The 19,893-nt window shown below is 42.2% G+C and overlaps 1 protein-coding gene across 1 annotated transcript in view; it reads left to right on the forward strand.

The window, feature by feature from the left end:
- The first annotated feature begins 5,314 nt into the window (after nucleotides 1-5,314).
- Nucleotides 5,315-19,893, forward strand: part of Ehd4 (EH domain containing 4) — a 67,629-nt gene continuing 53,050 nt past the window's right edge. The window contains exon 1 of the mRNA XM_021152948.3: nucleotides 5,315-5,648. Coding sequence (XP_021008607.1) covers nucleotides 5,413-5,648 — 236 coding nt within the window. The 5' untranslated portion in view covers nucleotides 5,315-5,412. The remainder of the gene's footprint in view (nucleotides 5,649-19,893) is intronic.

The following is a 19,893-nucleotide window of genomic DNA, read 5'->3' on the forward strand; positions in this document are numbered from 1 at the left end:
CATGATACCCCACATATATAAAGGACAATGAAAGGCATGATTTTTCTTAACTTTTTATTGCTTCTTTGTAAATTTCATGTCATGAACTCCAATACCACTTATTTCCCTGTCCCTTCGTATCCACCCTTGCAACCTCTCCCACGTAGGGAAGAAAGAAGGAAGAAAAACAAGACCAACTAAACAATGTCCCCCCTCAACCCAACCCCTCTGGTGGAAGCTGCTTTGTGTCACAGTGTCATGGAGTATATCCTTTTGTCACACTTCTTTACTTTGTGTCACAGTGTCATGCAGTGTACCCTTTTGTCACACTTCTTTATTTGCAAATCTCCATTGCAATGACTGGTAATGACTCATTGCAATGAGGTCTGGTTCGAGGCCTCTGGCTTTTGCTTTACTATCAATGCTGGATCCTCACTGGAACTCCTCTCGGATTTCCTGTTGTTGCCCTGTGTCATGGAGATCCTGTAGCTTTGGATCTGCAGGACCAGCCCCTTCATGTGCTCCAGCAGTTCATAGATGGGGTAGATGTTAGTGTGGGCCAACTCAATGTTCTGGATCTTGTCCTGTGTGGTACCTGAGTTGGTCAGCCTGTCAGCTCTCCTGCATCCAAAACCACCAGGACCAGCTCCAACACTGCCCTGACTAGCTCACCCAGTGCCCCAGCAGGCAAGGGGGCAGGGCCAGCTCTCCTGCTCTTGGCTCTTGTATACTTGTGCCCACATCACCAGGGTCAGCTCTACTGGGCTGCCCAGACTAGGTGCAGGGAGGGCTCTCCAGAGTGCTTCAGCTCTCCCATTCTCATGACCTTGGGGCCAGCTCACCTGCCTGCTGCAGATGTCAAGGGGTGAGGGAGAGGAAAGCATCTCTCCAGTGCCAGAATTATGTTAAAACTTCCATATAGTGAAGGAGAATTGTCAATCTTATTATCAGGCTTTTTTTTTTTTTGCCAGAATTGTATAAATTTCTGGACATGTAATGACACTCGCTGTAGAACTGCATGGGATTAGCTTGTTTAAAAAAAAAAAAAAGTCAGCTTCAAATGAAAAGTTTGGTGGAATTGGCACTGTCTAGTGGGAATAAAGCAAACCAAAGGATTACCATCATTTATAAATGGATGTGAGATGGTGAGGGAGAGGACTAGTCACCCCTCCTCTAAGTGAGGGACTTAGCAAGAGCAAGAATGCAGCTGCAGGAAGCAGAAGGCAGGAGGGAAGGCCAGGCAGCCCTGCCTTCGGGGTGGGGGTGGCAGGGAGGCACCACAGGACTTCCTCTCCTGTTTGAAGGCCTAAAGGCAACTCATTTGTCTTCCTTACTTTCCTGCTTGTAAGACAAAAATGTGATTGTTCTGTAAAGCTTGAAAAATTCTAAAACCCATAAAGAGAAAACTAAAGTTATCTTTTCCCACACTCTGGGAGCATTACAATTTGGGAGTTTATTCTATTTTTTTTCCTTAGGTATTTTAAAATTTTTTAAACAAAAATTCAAAAATCCACTTAAAAACAAAGTTTTAAAAACAAACAAACAAACACTATAAAGGGTAAAGACATGGCTCAGCAGTTAGGAGAACCAGGTTCAATTCCCAACACCAATACCAATGGTGGCTCACATTCATCTATAGCTCCAGTCCTAGGGGCAGGGGTTGGACACCCTCTTTCTAGCCTCTTTGCATGTGATGCACAAACATAATACAAAAACACCCACACATATAAAATTAAACTAATTTAATTTTTAAGAAAGGCCTTGGCTCAAAAACAAAGCAAAACAAAATACAACACAAAATTCATCTTAGCCATTTCTAAGTATACACACAGCTCAGCAAGTGTGAGCACTGCACATTATTGTGCAACAGCTCTCTGTAGCTTTTCCAGCTAGCAGAATGGAAACTCTATACCCACTGAACAATGCCCTGTTTCCTCCTTCCCGAAACTCTGGTAACCACCACTGAACTTGACTTCTTGTTTCTATGAACCTGACTACTTCAGAAATCTCCAAGAAAGTGGCATCCTACTGCAGTCACCTCTCTGAGGCTGGCTTCTTCACCACGGGATATCTCCAAAGATTCACCTATGCTGCACCATGTGGCCGGGCTAAATAATAACAACCACCACACTGTGCTCTCCACATGCGCATACATGAACATTCAAGTTGCTTTTGCCTCTTGGCAAATGTAGATAATGCTGCTGTGATCATGGAAGTGATCATGGATGTGCAAATGCCTCCTTGAGATCCTGTTTTACATCCCTTTGGATGTATAGTTATATTATACTAATTATGTATTATAGTAATTCTACTCATATTTTCCTGAGTAACTACCATGCTGTCTTCTATAATTGCATGTGCATTTGCTTCTCTAATCTATCTTTTCCACTTAAAAAATATATATTTTTTATCTGTATGGGTGTTTTCCTATATGTCTATAAACCACATACATGCAGTGCCCTTTGAGGCCAGAATCCCCCAGGAACTGCAGTTACAAATGGTTATGAGCCACCATCCGAGTGCTAGGAACCAAACCAGGATTGTCTGCGAGGACAGTCAGTGCTCTTAATCACTGTGACATCTTTCAAAACTCTGGTTATTTTATTGTTTTAGACAGAGTCTCATAGCCCAGGTGGTCATGAAGTCCAGAGCTTCATACATGCTCAGCAAACACTCCACCACTGAGCTACAATCCAAATCCAAAATTCTTCTTATATAACACAATGTTCAGGTACTGCATAGGAAACCGCTGTTTGTTTAAATTTGTGAGGAGAGAGCTAGTTGCAGCTTTACAGTATTCTAAATGACAATAACCATATTCTCAGATAAAGTTTTATATTCATTATTCCTCTGGGTAAATAACTCCAGGATAGTTTCTTCAAAATGAAATTCCCGAGTCAAAAATATATGAATATTTTGCAACTCATTAAAGAATGGTTGACATATAGTCAACTGTATGTATTGAAAGCACATAATTTGGGGGTCTAGTTAAGAGCATTGGTTACGCTTGCAGAGTACCTGGGTTCAATTCCCAGCACCCATTAGTGGTTTACAACCCTCCATAATTCATGTCTCTGTATATACAGAAATCCTACTGTTCTAGAACTATATGTGGATAGTGTTTTTGTCGTTGGTAGTGCAGATAGAACCCACTGCTTCATGCATGTGACGTTTCTAACGTTCTAAACTGATTCTATAAAAGATTTGCTTAGCCAGTCTCAGTGGCATATGCCTGTAATCCCAGCACTTGGGAGATGGAGGCAGAATGCAGAGGCGTTCAGGGTCATTCTCAGGTGTTTAGTGAGTTTGAGGCCAGCTTGGCTGTATGAAACTCTGCTCCAAACTGAAAAACAAACACATTTTGAATTATCCACTAAATTATCTATTATGTTAAAAATCAGTTGACCATGTGTGTGTAGGCCTCTTTTCGGACTCTGTCCCATCGATATATTCGTTCATCACACGTAATGATGATGTGTTCTGAGAAATGCATTGTTAGGCATTGTGTAAACATCATGGAGTGTACTCATACAAACTAAAACATGATGTCATAAGTCAAGATAAACTTACAAAAACTTGTTGCCTGTTGCTGAAATATCATTAGTTTATGTTCATTAGATAATTTTGCATTAATACCACCAGGTCTTGATTTTCATAGCTTTATTAGTCTTGAAATTAGGTAATATAAGAATTCCATTTTTGCTATATTGTACATTGTTGTATTTATTCTGGGAACTTCACATCCATCATGTGAAATTGAGAATCATTTTGTTAAGTCTGACTAAAAAAAAAAAAAACCTGCTGAGGATTGCATTAAATGAATTGGGGGAAATTTTGTTTCTTAATGTTGAGTCTTCTGGTCCATGAACAGGGTAGGGTATGGGCAGTATGTTCAGGTCTCCATTTCTCTTAGAAATATATTTTGATTCTCAGCATATAGATCGGGTACATTTTATTTAGATTTAACACTAAACATCTCTTTGTTTGGGTGCTATTCCAAGGCATGCCATTTTTCTACTTGAATGTCCAATTGTTGTTTCTAGCATGTAGATATATCTGGTTCTTGTAGCTAGAAACCTCACTAATAAATTCACCTCCTAGAGACAGCAGCTTTTGGTCTGGTTATACATAATTTATTGATTCTCCTACTGAAGGCCATCTTGGTTGTTTCCAAGTTTTAGTGATGAACAAAGCTGTCATAAACACCCTTGATGCCCAGCAGTGGTGGGGCATGCCTTTAATCCCAGCACTTGGGAGGCAGAGGCAGGCCGATTTCTGAGTTCGAGGCCAGCCTGGTCTACAGATGAGTTCCAGGACAGCCATGGCTACACAGAGAAACCCAGTCTTGAAAAATCAAAATAAAATAAAATAATAAATAAACAAATAAAAAACCCAACCCAAACCAACCCCCCCCCCCAACAACAACAAAACCACCCTTGCTGCACTGGCAACACCTGAACGATCTTTAAAATGCAATTTTACAACTACTTGCTGAATCAGCTCTGCATTTCCACCAAGTTCAAGAAGTCATTCCCACACAATCTTTCTCCAAACTTTATGCAGACAAGAATCATCTGCAGGCATTTGTTGAGCTGCATCTCTCAACATTTTATTTGGTCGGTCTGTAGCAAGAACTAGAGACCTGCATTTTAACAAGTCTCTTGGGTTATTCCTATGCAGCTGGTCTCATTGGCCCACACTGAAAATGCGCTAACACTATTTCTCGCTTAGGATTCACAGGTGATGGCCAATTATTTCTATCAGTGTCTAGCAGAAAGAGGCCTTTAATTGATCCAGAATTGAATGGAGGCAGGAGAAGTGTCTACGCAAATAGATTGAAGTTCATTTTCGAGATCTCGTTCAATTTTTGCCAATTATATCGGTGAGCCTGAGTATCTTCGACAGTAGTAAACAGGGCAATAACCTGCCCTGGGAAAAGGAACTTGTCTGTCAACTTTCTGAGTTTTCTGTCCCCAGTATCCACGTCCAGAGACTTGGGATGAGTCGAGTTCCAGGAGGACGGCCTCCGGTGGTTCATTCTTGCCAGCTCAGACTTGCCCGGAAGCCAACGCCACCTGGCCAGAAGGATGTACCGGGGTAGACGCGCCTGTGTCACCCCGCCTGGACTACACCCTCTCCATGCCCAGCCCTCTAGACCGATGCCGTCATCAATAATTCAAGACTCGCCTTTCCATTGGCTAGAGCCTCCACCCAGTCGCTGGCAAACGCCCAATGAGGAAGGACCTGAGATCGCTGCTGAATAATGAGCGCACGCCCGTGACGCAGCGGCTGATGATTGGTCGTTGCGGCGGGGGGCGGGCCCAGGAGCGGGCGGCGGCGAGAGCTACCCCTGGGCGCGGAGAGCGAGCGACGCGGGTTCTGGGGTTCTGACTGAAGCGCGGCGGCGGTGGCGGCAAGTTGTGGGGCGGCAACATGTTCAGCTGGATGGGGCGGCAGGCTGGCGGGCGCGAGCGCTCGGGCGGCATGGACGCGGTGCAGACGGTGACGGGCGGCCTGCGCTCTCTGTACCAGCGCAAGGTGCTGCCGCTGGAGGAGGCGTACCGTTTCCACGAGTTCCACTCGCCAGCGCTGGAGGACGCCGACTTCGAAAACAAGCCCATGATCCTGCTGGTGGGCCAGTACAGCACGGGCAAGACCACGTTCATCAGGTAACTTGCCTCGTCGGCTCGCTACCCCTCCGCTAGGGCACGGCCTGCCCTCAGGTTACACTCCGAGCTTGGTTGCCCGTCGCCTCCCCGGGTCCCAACCGGTTCCGTGGCGCAAGGCTCCCTCCCGTGAGACCGGCCCCCAGCGCGCTGCGAGTCCCTTCCTTGCTGTTGCCAAGGCCTTCCTTGAGCCTGTCACCCTGGTCTGGGAGTGCAGGAAAGGGAGAGAAGGCAAGGCTCATCATTAGTGCAACCTAGTGCTGAAAGTGATAATGAAGGAATGCGGCTCCTAGGTGGAGAGGTAACCTTCCAGCACAGTGAGAATGAATGAACGAACGAACGAATGAATGAGTGAATGCCACAGTGGGAGTATTGCCATGCCCTTAGGTGCCACGTTCCGCCACAGCGGCTGGGCTGCTATCGTCCAGCTTTATGGTCTATAGGAAGTTAGCCTACAGTGTAGCTGCCTCACCAGCCTGTGGACTGAAGGGGAGTGTCAGGTTACTGTTTGCTAGTTTCCATTTCTTCACCCTTGACAAACTGAAAATATTTGTCACGGTCACTCTGTCTCTGGAAGCAATAACCGGCTTGCCCTGCAGTTCCAACCACACAGCTTCCTCTAAAGTGACTCGATGAGAAATAATTTACAATGAAATGGACTGCTTTTTACACGAGGCGTCTATTTCCCTATCTTTGGGAAGAATCTAAGTTCAATCAGATGAAGCAAAGTGACTGAACATTTAAGATCTGGATCCTGAGTTTTGGAATTAGAACACTCTTCATCATTTGATGTTCAACAGGTGTTCAGAAAACTGCATCTGTCTTGGGGACATGCCATTTCTTTTAGGTATGACCTCCTTTTCTTCCCCTCCTGTGACCTAAAGAGTTCCAAAAAAATAGAAAAGTTGTTACTACAAGAAATACGTTAAATCCAGGCCTGTAGATACACTGTGAATGAACTCAACAAAGGAAATTCACTGTAGTTTGAAATGTGAACGAAGAGAGGGGGAAAATAATGTTGAAATTATTTCATTTAATGCTTTTAAATTAGCTGAAAACAGTGTTGAATATGTTAACTCAGAAATGAACCTAGAAATATTACAGTAACTGACTCCTTGACAGATGCAAAGGGCTAGTTGAGATGATGCTTGCCTGTAATCCAAGGCCTGGGGAAGCTGGATCATGGTTATTTTGCCTTCTAGGCCAGCCTGGGCTACATAACGCAATCTAGGATAACCCTGACTAGACAACAAAAGACCCTGTCTTCAAAACAACAGCAATAAGAACATCAACAAAACCTAGGAAACAAAAACAAAATAAATGGCAAGCAGATGGTACATTAAGGTCTTGGTAGTAGCAGTTGTGAATTATCAGGATAATATTACAGGAGTGAAGAGAGAACTTTTTTTTTTTTTTTTTTTCCGAGACAGGGTTTCTCTGTGTAGCCCTGGCTGTCCTGGAACTCACTCTGTAGACCAGGCTGGCCTTGAACTCAGAAATCCGCCTGCCTCTGCCCCCCGAGTGCTGGGATTAAAGGCGTGAGCCACCACGCCCGGCCGTAAGAGAGAACTTTTAAGCTTAGAGCAAAAAAAGTATAACATGTTAAAATGTACTGGTGGCAGATAAACAGCAGTCCCACCATTTCCTCCTGTATGTGCCATGGGCCTCACGGTACCTATGCATAATTAGGGAGCCTTTCTGATCCTGTACCGTCCTAGCCTGAAGACAGTGCATTCCTCTGTCCGTAGCCTGACTCTTAAACAAGCCTCAGGTAGGAGAGTACAATGCAATTCTCAGGAAGGTGGAACAATCCTCTTTTCCCGCCTCATATGATTTTGTTATAGTCTTACCCTTCTGTGCTTTAGTTTTTAGAAGCTTTGTGGGAGAGTGCTAAAAGGCATGTTCTGAGATAGGACTCATGGGACTCATGGCTATACTTCTTTTTTTTTTTTTTTTTTTTTTTTGGTTTTTCGAGACAGGGTTTCTCTGTGTAGCCCTGGCTGTCCTGGAACTCACTTTGTAGACCAGACCGGCCTCGAACTCAGAAATCCGCCTGCCTCTGCCTCCCGAGTGCTGGGATTAAAGGCGTGCACCACCACGCTCGGCTTATGGCTATACTTCTTAAGCCCTTTTTAGAGCTCGAACTCAGTAGGAGCTGCAACCCAGGGAGGAATCACCTTAGCTGGGAGCTTGGGCCAGTGGCTTTGCTATTCCACAAAGGGCCCAAAGTGGACCTTGGGGTTAGAAGAAGATACTATGGACAGGAAGCTGGATGAAGCTGCACTTGTGGCATCTGAAATTGGTTTTAGAGAGGAGTAGGGGGAAGTGATTGGTTTCCAGGAGGAAAACAGCAAACAGAGGGCACCTGTCCTGGAGACTTGGCACTTAGAGAGGTAAACAAAGGAGATGTCCATGAGAGCTGGCCTTCTTGGACCTTGCTTTAGTTAGGTCCTGGCTAGGGACCTGGGTGCTTTGCTTCTAGCTGGGAGTACTAAGTGTTCACAGAAACTTGGGGAAGGGGCTTGTCTGTGAAGTCACTTATTCTTTTCCATTTGACTAACACAGGAGCCACGGCATCATGGAGGGAGACATTCCTCTTTATTGTAAGCCATTCAGCATAATTTTTGATTATGTGTCTTACTCCTACAAACTTTATTCTTCTCTCTTGTTTTGGAGAAAATAGAAGTCACATTATATGTTCTGGGCCAGGACAGTCACAAAAGTGAGGCAGCTAAGTGTTTTGATGGAAAGTTCTCCAGGTGGAATGCCTGAAGAGCCTGGGGTAGTGAGAAAATCTGCTCACCCCTGTACAGATGCTCACCAAGGGGTGGGGTGGGGGGGCAAGTGCCAGGAAGAGGGTAAATAATGAGTGAGGTTGAAGTTAAATGGAAAGAACAGATTGGTAGAATCGCCTATAGATCTTAACAGTGAAAGGCCGGAGAAAGCTTCAGATGTGGTAGAGATATTTGTCAAAGTCTCTTTAGGGTAATGGTTAAACGGCTGACAGCTCTATTGTCTGGTTATTTTATTTCTCAGAAGACAGGATATATAGTAAGAAGTATTAAATAGTCTATTTCTGGCTGGCAATGAAAAATTGTCCAGAGAAGGAGAAGGGATTGGCACTAGTAAAAGTGACCATATCATCTTTGATTTTCATAACTAAGAAAGGGCAGGTGTTGGGCTTATGTCTAAAACTTGGAAAGAAAAAAGTTTCATGGGTTAGTTCCACAGTTAAGAGCACTTCCTGTTCTTCCAAAAGACCCAAACATCCAGAAGACTTTGGAGTTTGGTTCCCAATACACATGTCAGGTGGCTCACACCAGCCCCAGGGAATCCAATGCCCTCTTCTGGACTTCATGGGCACCTGCATTTACATGTGCGAACACACACACACACACAATTAAAAAGAAATTTATTTAGAAATTGATTTCAGAGGTTCTAGGGAAAAAAGATCACCAGGCCCAGCTGCTATAAAGCAAAATCATTCCACTGTAAAGCACGGGAGGCGCCCCAGAGATCTACCCAAACTGCAGATGGTAATTTTGCTCTTATGAGTTCTACTTCCTCTCTTGCTCCTGTACTTTGGCATGTTTCCTCAAGAAAATTTATTCTAATGAGAAAAAAAAGTGACTTCAGAAACTATGTAGACTGGGCAGGGGATAGCTCGGTGGTGGTTCTTACCTAGCTTGTGTGAAGTCCTAGATTCAACACCCAGAACTGAAACAAAGAAATGAGACAGGCTTTAAAGGGGCAGAGAGCAGAGCAATAAAGCAGGAAAAGACACAAGCTGTGTCCAGATTGCAAGTGTAAAACTGTTGGCAGACCACATGGTCTTTTATATTTAAAATATCTTGTCAAAAGACAGAATTCTATTGTATTTGTATAAACATGAAATGAACAGCCTCAAAGTGACATTAAGCAAACTAACCTGTTTGTGATAGCATCCAAAAAGGATGAAGTATTGACACCTTGGAATAAGCCCAACAAAAAGAAATGCAAGACTTCTGCCTGGAAAATTAGAGGCATCACTGAAAGAAATTAAGGAGGAACTAAATGGAAAAGCCACCCAGTACCTGTGGATTGGAGGCCATATTAGGAAGGCAGTGCTCCTGAACTGCTTTCTGTCTCAATATATGTTACTTTGTGGCCTGGACCTACTGTATAGCCCAGGATGGCCTCCTACTCTGCCTCTGGAGTTCTGGGGCTATAGGAATATGCCACCACGCCTAACCTGAATTGGTTGTCAGATTCAAAATAATTCCCATTAAAATCTTTGTTTTTTTTTTTTTTTTTTTAGTGTTTGTTTGAGGCAGTAATTAACAGGCTATATCTATAATTTTTAGGATTACAAAGACAGCTCTGAAAAAGAACAGTTTAGATTTAGAATTTATCATGTAACTACTGAAAACGAAGCAGCATGCACCAGCAAAGGACAGACAGATCAATGGACCTGGGAACCCCAAAATAGACCTTCATATGTATGGTCAACTGATACTTGATAAGATACGAGTAACAGTTCAATGGAAAAAGACTAGGTTCCTCAGCAGGTGGTGCTGGGACAGCTGGGTTCTCGTGTGCACAAGCAATGAAGGGAGATTGTTCACAAGTATGCAGATTCTTTTTGGAGTGATGAGAGTGCTCTGAAATTGGGTAATGGTACTGATTATAGAACTCTGAGAGTAAACCACACACGGATCTACATTTTAGACGAGTAAATTTTCTAGTATATGAATTGTATTCCAGTTGGGGTTGCGTTGTAGCTTAGCAGTGAAGTGCTTGCCTAGTATGCACAGGGTCTTAGGTTTAATCACAAGAATTGAAAAATAAAAACAAACCAATAAAAACATTCTTCCAATATGAAACAGCCTATAATTTTCATTCCCATAATCCTGTAATTAGTGCCTGTCAAGTAATTTGTGCATCTGTGTGTGCTAATTAAAAACAAAAAGTGTATTCCAAAAAGAAAACCAAGTAGAAATGAACTAAAGGAACAAAAGAACGAAAAACCCAAGAGAACTAAAGAGTAAATGTGAGGTAGCGAGTACAGATAGCTACCGTGGAATCCCATGGTTTTGTTTCTCCCTGTACATCTTCTCAGTCAATAATATTCATCATCCATAGTACTCAAGTTGATAAAGTAAGTGTTTGATTAACATTGTCATAAGTAAATGCTTAGTAAGGGCTAGAGAGAGACGGCTCGGTGGTTAATAATAGTTGCTATTGTAGAGGAGCCGGTTTGGTTCCCTGTATTTATAGGGTGGTTTACAATCTGTAGCTCAGTTCCAAGAGATCTGACATGCTTTTCTGGCCTCCACAGGCACTGCATGCATATGATATACTCAAATTCATAAAGATAAAACACTCATACATAAAAGAAAAATTAGTGCTTAACATTATTATGTATTAAAACTTTAGAAATGCTGTTTCAAATATACTATTTAGGGGCTGTGATCAATAGATGAACAGATAGAGTACTTTTCTAGCATGCAAAGGCCCTGGGTCTCATCCCTAGTACCACATAAAGCAGGTGTAATGGCACACACCTGTCTGTAATCCCAGCGCTTGGGAGATAGAGGCAGCAGGAGCAGACCTTCCAGGTCATTATTTTCTGCCATAGCAAGTTTGAGGCCAATCTGGGCTAATAGGACCCTCTCTCTCCTTCCCCTCTTTCCTTCTCTTTCCCTCTCCCTCTCCCCTCTCTCCCTTTCCCCCCTCCCTCTCTTCTTCCTTGCCTCCCCTCACATAAACATACACACATTTATATGTATATATAGTGTTCAGTAGGGGAAAGAGGTAGAAATGGTGAACTACAGCATTTTCAACAAGTCTCTGACTTGAGTTCCATGGATTTAAATGGTTATATACCTATGCCCAGAGAGACATCGGACAAAGCACACAGAATGAGGTTGCCAGCCCCTAACCTATAAGGCTGAAGCATAGGGAAAGTGATGCCTCTGGGTGTGTTATCAGAAAAGGGAAGGGGGATGCTGAACAGGCAAAATAGGCATAACCTTCCAGAAGCCAAGAGGAGAGGGCACAAAGAACCAGGTATTTCAGGGGTGGTAGGGATCAAGTCAGAGCTTATAGGTGAATCAGCCATCTGGAGCCAGAGTGACCATGGCGAAAGCTGTGTCAGAAAGTGGTGATAGTGGAAGCCGGTGAAGGGTTGAGGAATGTGTGGGCAGGATCAAATATAGAAAATCCTCAGCCACAGGACACTGGAGGGGAGGAGCTACAGGTCAGAGGCATTGCACTGGCTTGCTTAAAGAGCATGACCTCAACAGTTATCAGTGGTTTGAACAGGGCAGGCTGTAGAGAAAAGGCAACTGGTGATTGAGAACAAAGCGAAACTAGGGCTTGAAGTAGGGTGGGAGGGCTGTGGGACAGGTTAGTGTGTGACATTCGTGACAGTATTCAGCACAGCCAGATGGTCAGTGGCTTGTCCACTCACTGTATTATCAAATACAAGTGGCCAAGTATCACGACTAATATTGGTGAAAAGAGGACCTTTGTGGTGATGATAGTGGGTTTGGTTTTGTAGTACTGGGATTTGAAGGGTGGTGCATGTGCCAAGCAAGTAACCTAACGCCGAGCTATAACCTTAGCCCAAAAAGAGTTTTATTTTAATTAAAAAAATATTCTCATTTAGATGATTACTTCTGAAGACATTAACTATACATGTCAAACTCTGGGACTGTGAGAGAGAAGTGTTGGTTCCTGACTGTATATCTGCAGCAGCTTTCAAAACGAAGATCTCAGGGTGCCATCTGACACACCCTGAGTTGGAATGTGGTGGTCAGAGGCTTCTTCTGGTTCTCGTGTAGTCTTATCCAGGGGACATTTAAGAACCACTGATCTGAGGGGCCAGCCAGTGGAATCCTGACAGCTGAACCATCAAGCCTTAAGAAGCTCAGCCTTGATCCAGTAGAAGGAGACTGACTCCAGTGAACTCCCCACCTGGTCCTAGCTTTATCTCATCACATTTTTAGCAAAGACTCAGATGAAGACATAGAAATCCTGCTGGAGAGTACATGATAAATTACAATTCTGCAAAGCGATGGGTTTTTTTTTTCCCCCCACTTAATGTTGAAAACTTCTAATATCATTAAATAGTCTTCAAAAGTAATTTCAGGGGCTGGGAAGATGTCTCAGTGGGAAGGCGCACTTGCTCTTGTCAGCATGAGCGCCTGAGTTCAAATCCCTAGCACCCACATAAAAGGTTGAATGTAGCTCTTGAGTACTTGTAACCCAGTAGTGTAGAGACAGGTGGCTGAAATGTAGGAAGTTTCTGGTTCAGTGAAAGACTTTGTTTCTAGGCAGTAAGGTGGGGAACAGTAGAGGAAGACTGCATCCCACCTCATGAACCTTGAATGGTTGTATCATTCCACAGAACAGCTTGAAGCATTTGTTTTTAATCTTACAGTTATGCATAATGCTTTGATCAATACTTTTGATCAGAAGACTTTTATTTCCAGCTTTATTTCTTAAACTAGCCTGGGCATAAATACTGCATTCAAAACAAAAAACTAGGGAAATAGCTCAGGCTATAAAGTGCTTGCCATGTAAGCATGAGGATCTGAGTTCAATCACCAGAAACCACATAGGAATGTCAGGCATGCAGTCATGCCTTTGTAATCCCAGGGTTTAGAGGGGCAGAGACAGGTGGAGCTCTGGGGCCAGCCAGCTCACTCATTGAGCTCCAAGCCAGTGAGAACCTATTTCAAAACTAAATGTGGATGGTCCTGGAGGAATGTCACCAGAAGCTTGGGTGCAAGCTTGTCCTCTGACCTCCATAAGCATATGCACACAGGCACATATGTGCATCTGTATATACACACACACACACACACCTATGTGTACATGCAAAGACACCTCACTGTCTTTCCAGGGTTATTTATATTACTAAATTATTATATCTATCAGTGTCCATGAATACATACTATTTTTCAGAAAGGTTACTTCAATTTAAACTTCCACAGGAAATGTGAATCGGGATCCCATCTTTACTAGGCTGCCAGTAAGTTTGACAGGAAAAACATTTTTTTAAATTTGCTTTTTAAAAAGCTGGTAAGGTTGAGCATATAAGCCGGGCATGGTGGCACACGCCTTTAATCCCAGCACTTGGGAGGCAGAGGCAGGCGGATTTCTGAGTTCGAGGCCAGCCTGGTCTACAGAGTGAGTTCCAGGACAGCCAAGGCTACACAGAGAAACCCTGTCTCAAAAAAAACAAAATAAACAAACAAAAAAGGTTGAACATATAAAATCGTTACTATCTTTATTCCTTTGTGAATTCTGTGAACTTTGCTGAATTTCCATTTCTAGTGTTAGTCTTTCTCATGTTGATAAGTTGGATATTTTCCCCAATAACTCTTGTAAATACTTAGTTATAATTATTGTAAGTGTTTTTTAGGCAGAAGTTTGCTTTTACATTTTAATGAGAATTTGCATGCAAATACATTTAATGTTCATGATCAAATATAACAATATCTATTTTTGATACATTTATCTATGAGGAATCCTTGTTTATAATTACTTGGGAAATCATTACTGATTTTTTCTATTTTTTAATATTTGCATTTATTTCTTGCATTATTTATTTTGGGTGTCTTGGTGTAGAGGACACACATTGGTGGTATAGAGGACACACATGCTTTTAGTTGTTTTTGTCTTTGGCCATTTTAAACACTCCTGTTAAAGAATACTAGCTCTTCCTCCTATTAAGTAAGCTTCCTCATAGGCTGTTATTTAATATGCGGTCTATTGGGACCTTTCTCTTTGTTATTATATTCATGAATTCTTAGGCCAGCACCATACCATAGTGAAACACTCTTTACTAACGGTAACTGCAGATCCTCGTGAGTCTCCTTATTTTCCAAATTGTCATTGTCATTTTCTATTTCTCTTTTTTTAAAGATTTATTTATTTATTTATTTATTTATTTATTTAATGTGTGTACCCTGTAGCTGTCTTCAGACACTCCAGAAGAGGGCATCAGATTTTTGTTATGGATGGTTGTGAGCCACCATGTGGTTGCTGGGATTTGAACTCAGGACCTTTGGAAGAGCATTCAATGCTCTTACCCGCTGAGCCATCTCACCAGCCCCCATTTTCTATTTCTTGTTGAGAACATTGTTAGGTGCTTCCTTGAAAAATCTCATTGGGATCCATTTGTGTGAGAACTGTATTTTATCTAAGTGAGACTTTTGTGTCTGCTCTTCCTAAGCAAAAACTGCCCTGCTTTGACTGGGGCCTTCCCTCATCTGTTTGCAAAGGTGGCTGCTTTACTGCTCCAACCCTCTGCAGCTCTTCGGACTATTCTAGCTACTTCAGCTGCTGCTGCTGCTGCTGCTGCTGTAAAAGATTTTTTTCCCTTTATGTTATTTATGGTCTGCTATCACTAGTACATAAGATAGCTATCAAGGTTTTGGTTTTATTCTGGTCATTTGGCTGAAGGAGTATTCCAACATCTTCTGAGTAGAGTGCCCTGTGTTTTTCTGCTTGTATCAATTATATTTGAAATTACATTTTCTCCTCTTGTTGTTCATATCTTATTGAACTGAGAATGGGACATTCCTGTTAAAACTCTCATTAGGGTGACATTTTCTTTGTTATTTTACCTAAATTAGTCACATGAAGAGTTTTTTCCCCATTATTAACTTTTAAAGAATGTTATTTAGCTGAGTGTGGTAACATACACCTTTAATCCCAAAGTCCAGAGGCAGAGTTGGGTGGATCTCTATAAGTCTGAGGCCAGTCTAGTATGCATATATGCATAGAATGTTCCTGCCAGCTACAGTAGCATAGTGAGACTCGTGTGTGTGTGTGTGTGTGTTTATATATTTATAGTTATAGACTTCTATTAGAGGCAAAATAGAATGTCTGATAAAATTTAAATACTGCTTGTTGTTCCTTTACACCTGTGCTGTGTAGAATGCAATTATTAGAGAGTATAAGTATTCATAGAAAAAGTGTCAGACTTTTTAGAAAATTCTGTATTTTGCAAAGCCCTCATGAAGAACTATGGTGCTCAAAGAGCAAAGAATTTATAGCCTTAGGAAAGTCTGTCAGATCTATAAGTTACAAATCATAACATCAAAACCAATGAATGTTCATTGTATGCTTGAATGAAAAACTTGAAAAATGAACAGTGCAGTGAAGAAGTGATTTGATTCCAAGAGATTTCTCCACCGTCCTGAAAGCATGGAAGGAAGGCTCGGGTGGTGATGCTGTGTGGGCAGCAGTTGTTCAAAGCACAGCTCAGTGTCAAGTAGTTTGAATTCCACTGAGAGCTGGAAGGCCCATCAGAGGGGTAAGATTTCACCCAGCAAATTCCAGTCTTTTGGCTCAACATGTTAATGTCCATTCCATTGCTAGGCACAGCAATTTCTAGAATAATATCACCTACATACCCAATCCTAATGATAATATGGCAGCTTTCATGCTTAAGAAAGACAGTTTTGCAAGGCATGGTGACATACACCTTTAATCCCAGCACTGGGGAGGCAGAGGCAGGCAGCTCTCTGTAAACTCAAGGCCAGTCTGATCTATTTAGCAACTTCCAGAACAGCCAGGAATATATAGTGACCCTTCCCCATCCCCAAAACAAAATAAAACAAAAAGCAATAATAAAACAGAAGTTTAAAACTACAAAAATAAATAAAAGGATAATGGAGATCAGATTTGATTATTGATTTACAGACTGATTTGTATGTCAGGGACTAAGCCCACAGTTTCATACATGCTAAGCACCTGCTCTACCACTGAACTGCTTCCCCTGGCCTGAGTAATGAAAACTATGGAGCTGCCTAGCAGTTAGGAAATGGCAAACTAAATTGATACTACCTTAGAAAGGTTATAGCCTTTAAGCTGAGAATGATGACTTGTGTGAAATCCTAGTACCTAGAGGCTGAGACAGTAAGGTTACTGTGAGTGGCCAGTCTGAGCTACAGAGTTAAACTCAAACAAAACAAAACTAAAACAAAATAAGACTCAAATAATAATAATATACTCAAAAACTCAAATAATAATAAACTCAAACAAAACAAAAGAAAAGGTATACAGCCTCTTAAAATCATGCCAGTGGTCTTTTTAGTGGCATAGAAAAATTAATGGTGAAAAAGAAAAAAATATTAGATAGAATATATCAAAATGTTAAAAATAGCCATGGTGCTGGAGAGATGGCTCATTGGTTAAGAACACTGCCTGCTTGTCCAGAGGACCTGCGTTCATTTCTCAGCACCACTTGGCAGCTCTCACCTGTTTGTAACTCCAGTTCCAGGATCCGTGCCTCCTTGGACACCAAACACTCAAGTGGTGCACAGACACACTTTCAGGCAAAACACCCGTACACATGAATTAAAACTAACAAACAAACATATTATTTCTAGTGTGGCATGGTGAGACCACCTGGAATTTTAGCACCAGGGAGGATGAGCCACTAGGATTGCTGTAAATCAGAGCCTAGTCTGGCTACAAAGTGAGACCTGATCTCAAAAACAAAACAAAATAATTTTCAGTTCAAGACAAGTCAGAATGGTAGGAGTCTTTCTTTCTAATCCCCACTCTTGTGAAATAATGGGTCAAATATTAGCAATGAAAACATGAGAATCCAAATATTTATTATAAATTGAAATGTCTTAAGACTTGTTCTTCTGAATTAAAAATGAAATGTCTCCACTGATCTCAAGATTGTATTTCCTATTATGTTTCTTTCACTCTACATGATTGAAAACTTCAGCATGTAGAGGGAGTGAGCTCCTTGTGCTCACGGATAAGCACTGGAGGAACCAGGAGAGTTAAACACGCAGGCGCTTACCTGTTTTCCACCCAGAATGCTGGAATGGATGTATTTGGGAGGGGGGGGGGAAGTTTCGAGACAGGGTTTCTCTGTGTTCCCCTGGCTGTCCTGAAACTCACTTTGTAGACCAGGCTGGCCTTGAACTCAGAAACCCACCTGCCTCTGCCTCCCAAGTGCTGGGATTAAAGGCATGCGCCACCACGCCATGCTGAATGGATGTATTTTTTTTTTTTTTTTTTTTTTGGTTTTTCGAGACAGGGTTTCTCTGTTTAGCCCTGGCTGTCCTGGAACTCACTTTGTAGACCAGGCTGGCCTTGAACTCAGAAATCCGCCTGCCTCTGCCTCCCGAGTGCTGGGATTAAAGGCGTGCGCCACCACGCCCGGCTTGTATTTTATAACCTGATGATCTTTGCTAGCTGTAGAGCCAGGCTTCACCCAGAATATTGTTTGTTTATCCCAGACTTTTCTCTTAGCTCTTGAGTATGCTTTTCAGTCAATAAAACCCATCTGTGTGAGAGATATCACCTGTCTTTTACTGCAATCTAGGTAACTTCCCTGTTATCTTAGGCCAGGCCATCCTGACTCCTGCAGGAGTTATGTTTTCCTCGGCCCTTCTCCCTGGCTTGAGCATTGTTTCTGAGTACACAGAACTTACTTTTCGGAAGAGAGCGTTATGTACTTGTAAAGAGTTCCCGTGTTAGCATGCTTCAGCTGTGTTGGACACGTGGGACTGAAGTTAATTATCAAGAAACTTTTTTTTGAAATTGTGTTGTGCTTAAACACTGGCTCTTCTAAACTGCTTGATTTATTAAACTCGAGACGTTTGAACCAACACCAGCTGCTGGGTATTTTTGAACCAAATTTGCTTCTTGCCTCTTGGGATTGTTCCTCTGCCAGCCATAGCATTTGCAGAAACCTCCACATTAGTAGGGCTGGGCATGGTGTACAGTGGTACAGTATTGCCCAGTACATTTCAGGTTTGGGTTTAATCCCAGTTACTACAGATAAACAAATAAAACCTTATTAAGAGCCAAGGGATTAAGGCAACTATTTGAGTTATTTAATTCTCCCTCTTTTCTTCTAAAGATTTTTTTGTTGTTGTTATTTTATGTGTATGGTTTGCCTTTGTGTATTCATGTATACCATGCATGCCTGGTACCCTTGAAGGCCAGAAGAGGGTGTTGGATTCCCCAGACAGACAGTTGTGAGCCACTGTGTGGGTGCTATGAACAAAACCCCAGTCATGCAAAAACAGTAAGTGCTCTTTACCACTGAGCCATCTTTCCTGCCCCCAAATTAATTCTTTTTAGAAGTATTTTGGTGGGCCAACAAGAAGGCCTAGCGAGGAAAGGTGCTTGCTACCAAGCCTGATGACCTGAGTTCAATCCCCAGGGCCCACAGCATGGAAGGAGAGAACCAATTCCCAAAAGTCTTATGGCCTCCACTCACACATGTGGCACATACTTATACATGAACACGCACGTGTGCGCACACACACATACACACACACACACTTAAATGACTTTTAAGATGTATTTGAAGCACAATAATGAATTAAAACTGCACAGATGCCATGTGTATATGAATGTTTCTTTAAATACTTTGTTTTCATAAGCTGTATCTGTAGATTTTAGCTTCAGAATGTCAAAGTAATGCTCAAGCAACACCCCAAATATATGTGGAATATTTTTAGTATACATAACTCATTGGATACCTGCTTAATGCGATCTTCTGTCTGAACATTCCTTGTGACTCACAGAGCATGTTCCTGTAAATGCTTCCACTTGGTGGTGACTCAGCCTCTCTAATTCTGATTTAACTCAGTTAACCTATTTGACCTGTAGTTTATTCACCTGTAAAATGGGGAGGAAAATAGTGCTTACCCATAAGGCATTTACCACCTGAGACTATTTATGTAAAGGCATTTATGTAACAAGTCCCCCAATGTTAGGGGACTAAACAAAATAGAAAAATGTGAAAGTACCAACCCAGAGAAAATGCATGAGAAATACCCAAGTGACAAAAATCATACATTTTTCTTCTTCTTCTTCTTCCCCCTTCCCTTTCTCTTGCTCCGGCCCTGCTCGATCCGGCCCATAGGTTCTTTATTATTTGTTTCTTATTGCAGATGGTTGTGAGCCACCATGTGGTTGCAGGAATTTGAACGCATGACCTCTAGAAGAGCAGTTGGTGCTCTTAACCACTGAGCCATCTCACCAACCCCAATAACATCTTTTTTTTAAAAAAAAAAATGCTAAATAATGTTTTTTTTTCCCTTAAACCTATCTTTGAGAAAGTGGTATTTGGGTTACAGTAAAGGGCTTTTCATTACCCAAGGGTTTTTTTTTTTCTTCCCTTTGTCATAAATGATACTTTTCCTTTAAAATTAATTTTCCTCCTCTAGCCTAAGCAATGAAAGAAAAGACACCGTCTATATGCAGTGACCTCATC

This window comes from Mus caroli, unplaced genomic scaffold, assembly GCF_978045245.1.
Source record: "Mus caroli unplaced genomic scaffold, Mus_caroli_1 scaffold_2, whole genome shotgun sequence".
Lineage (NCBI taxonomy): Eukaryota > Metazoa > Chordata > Mammalia > Rodentia > Muridae > Mus > Mus caroli.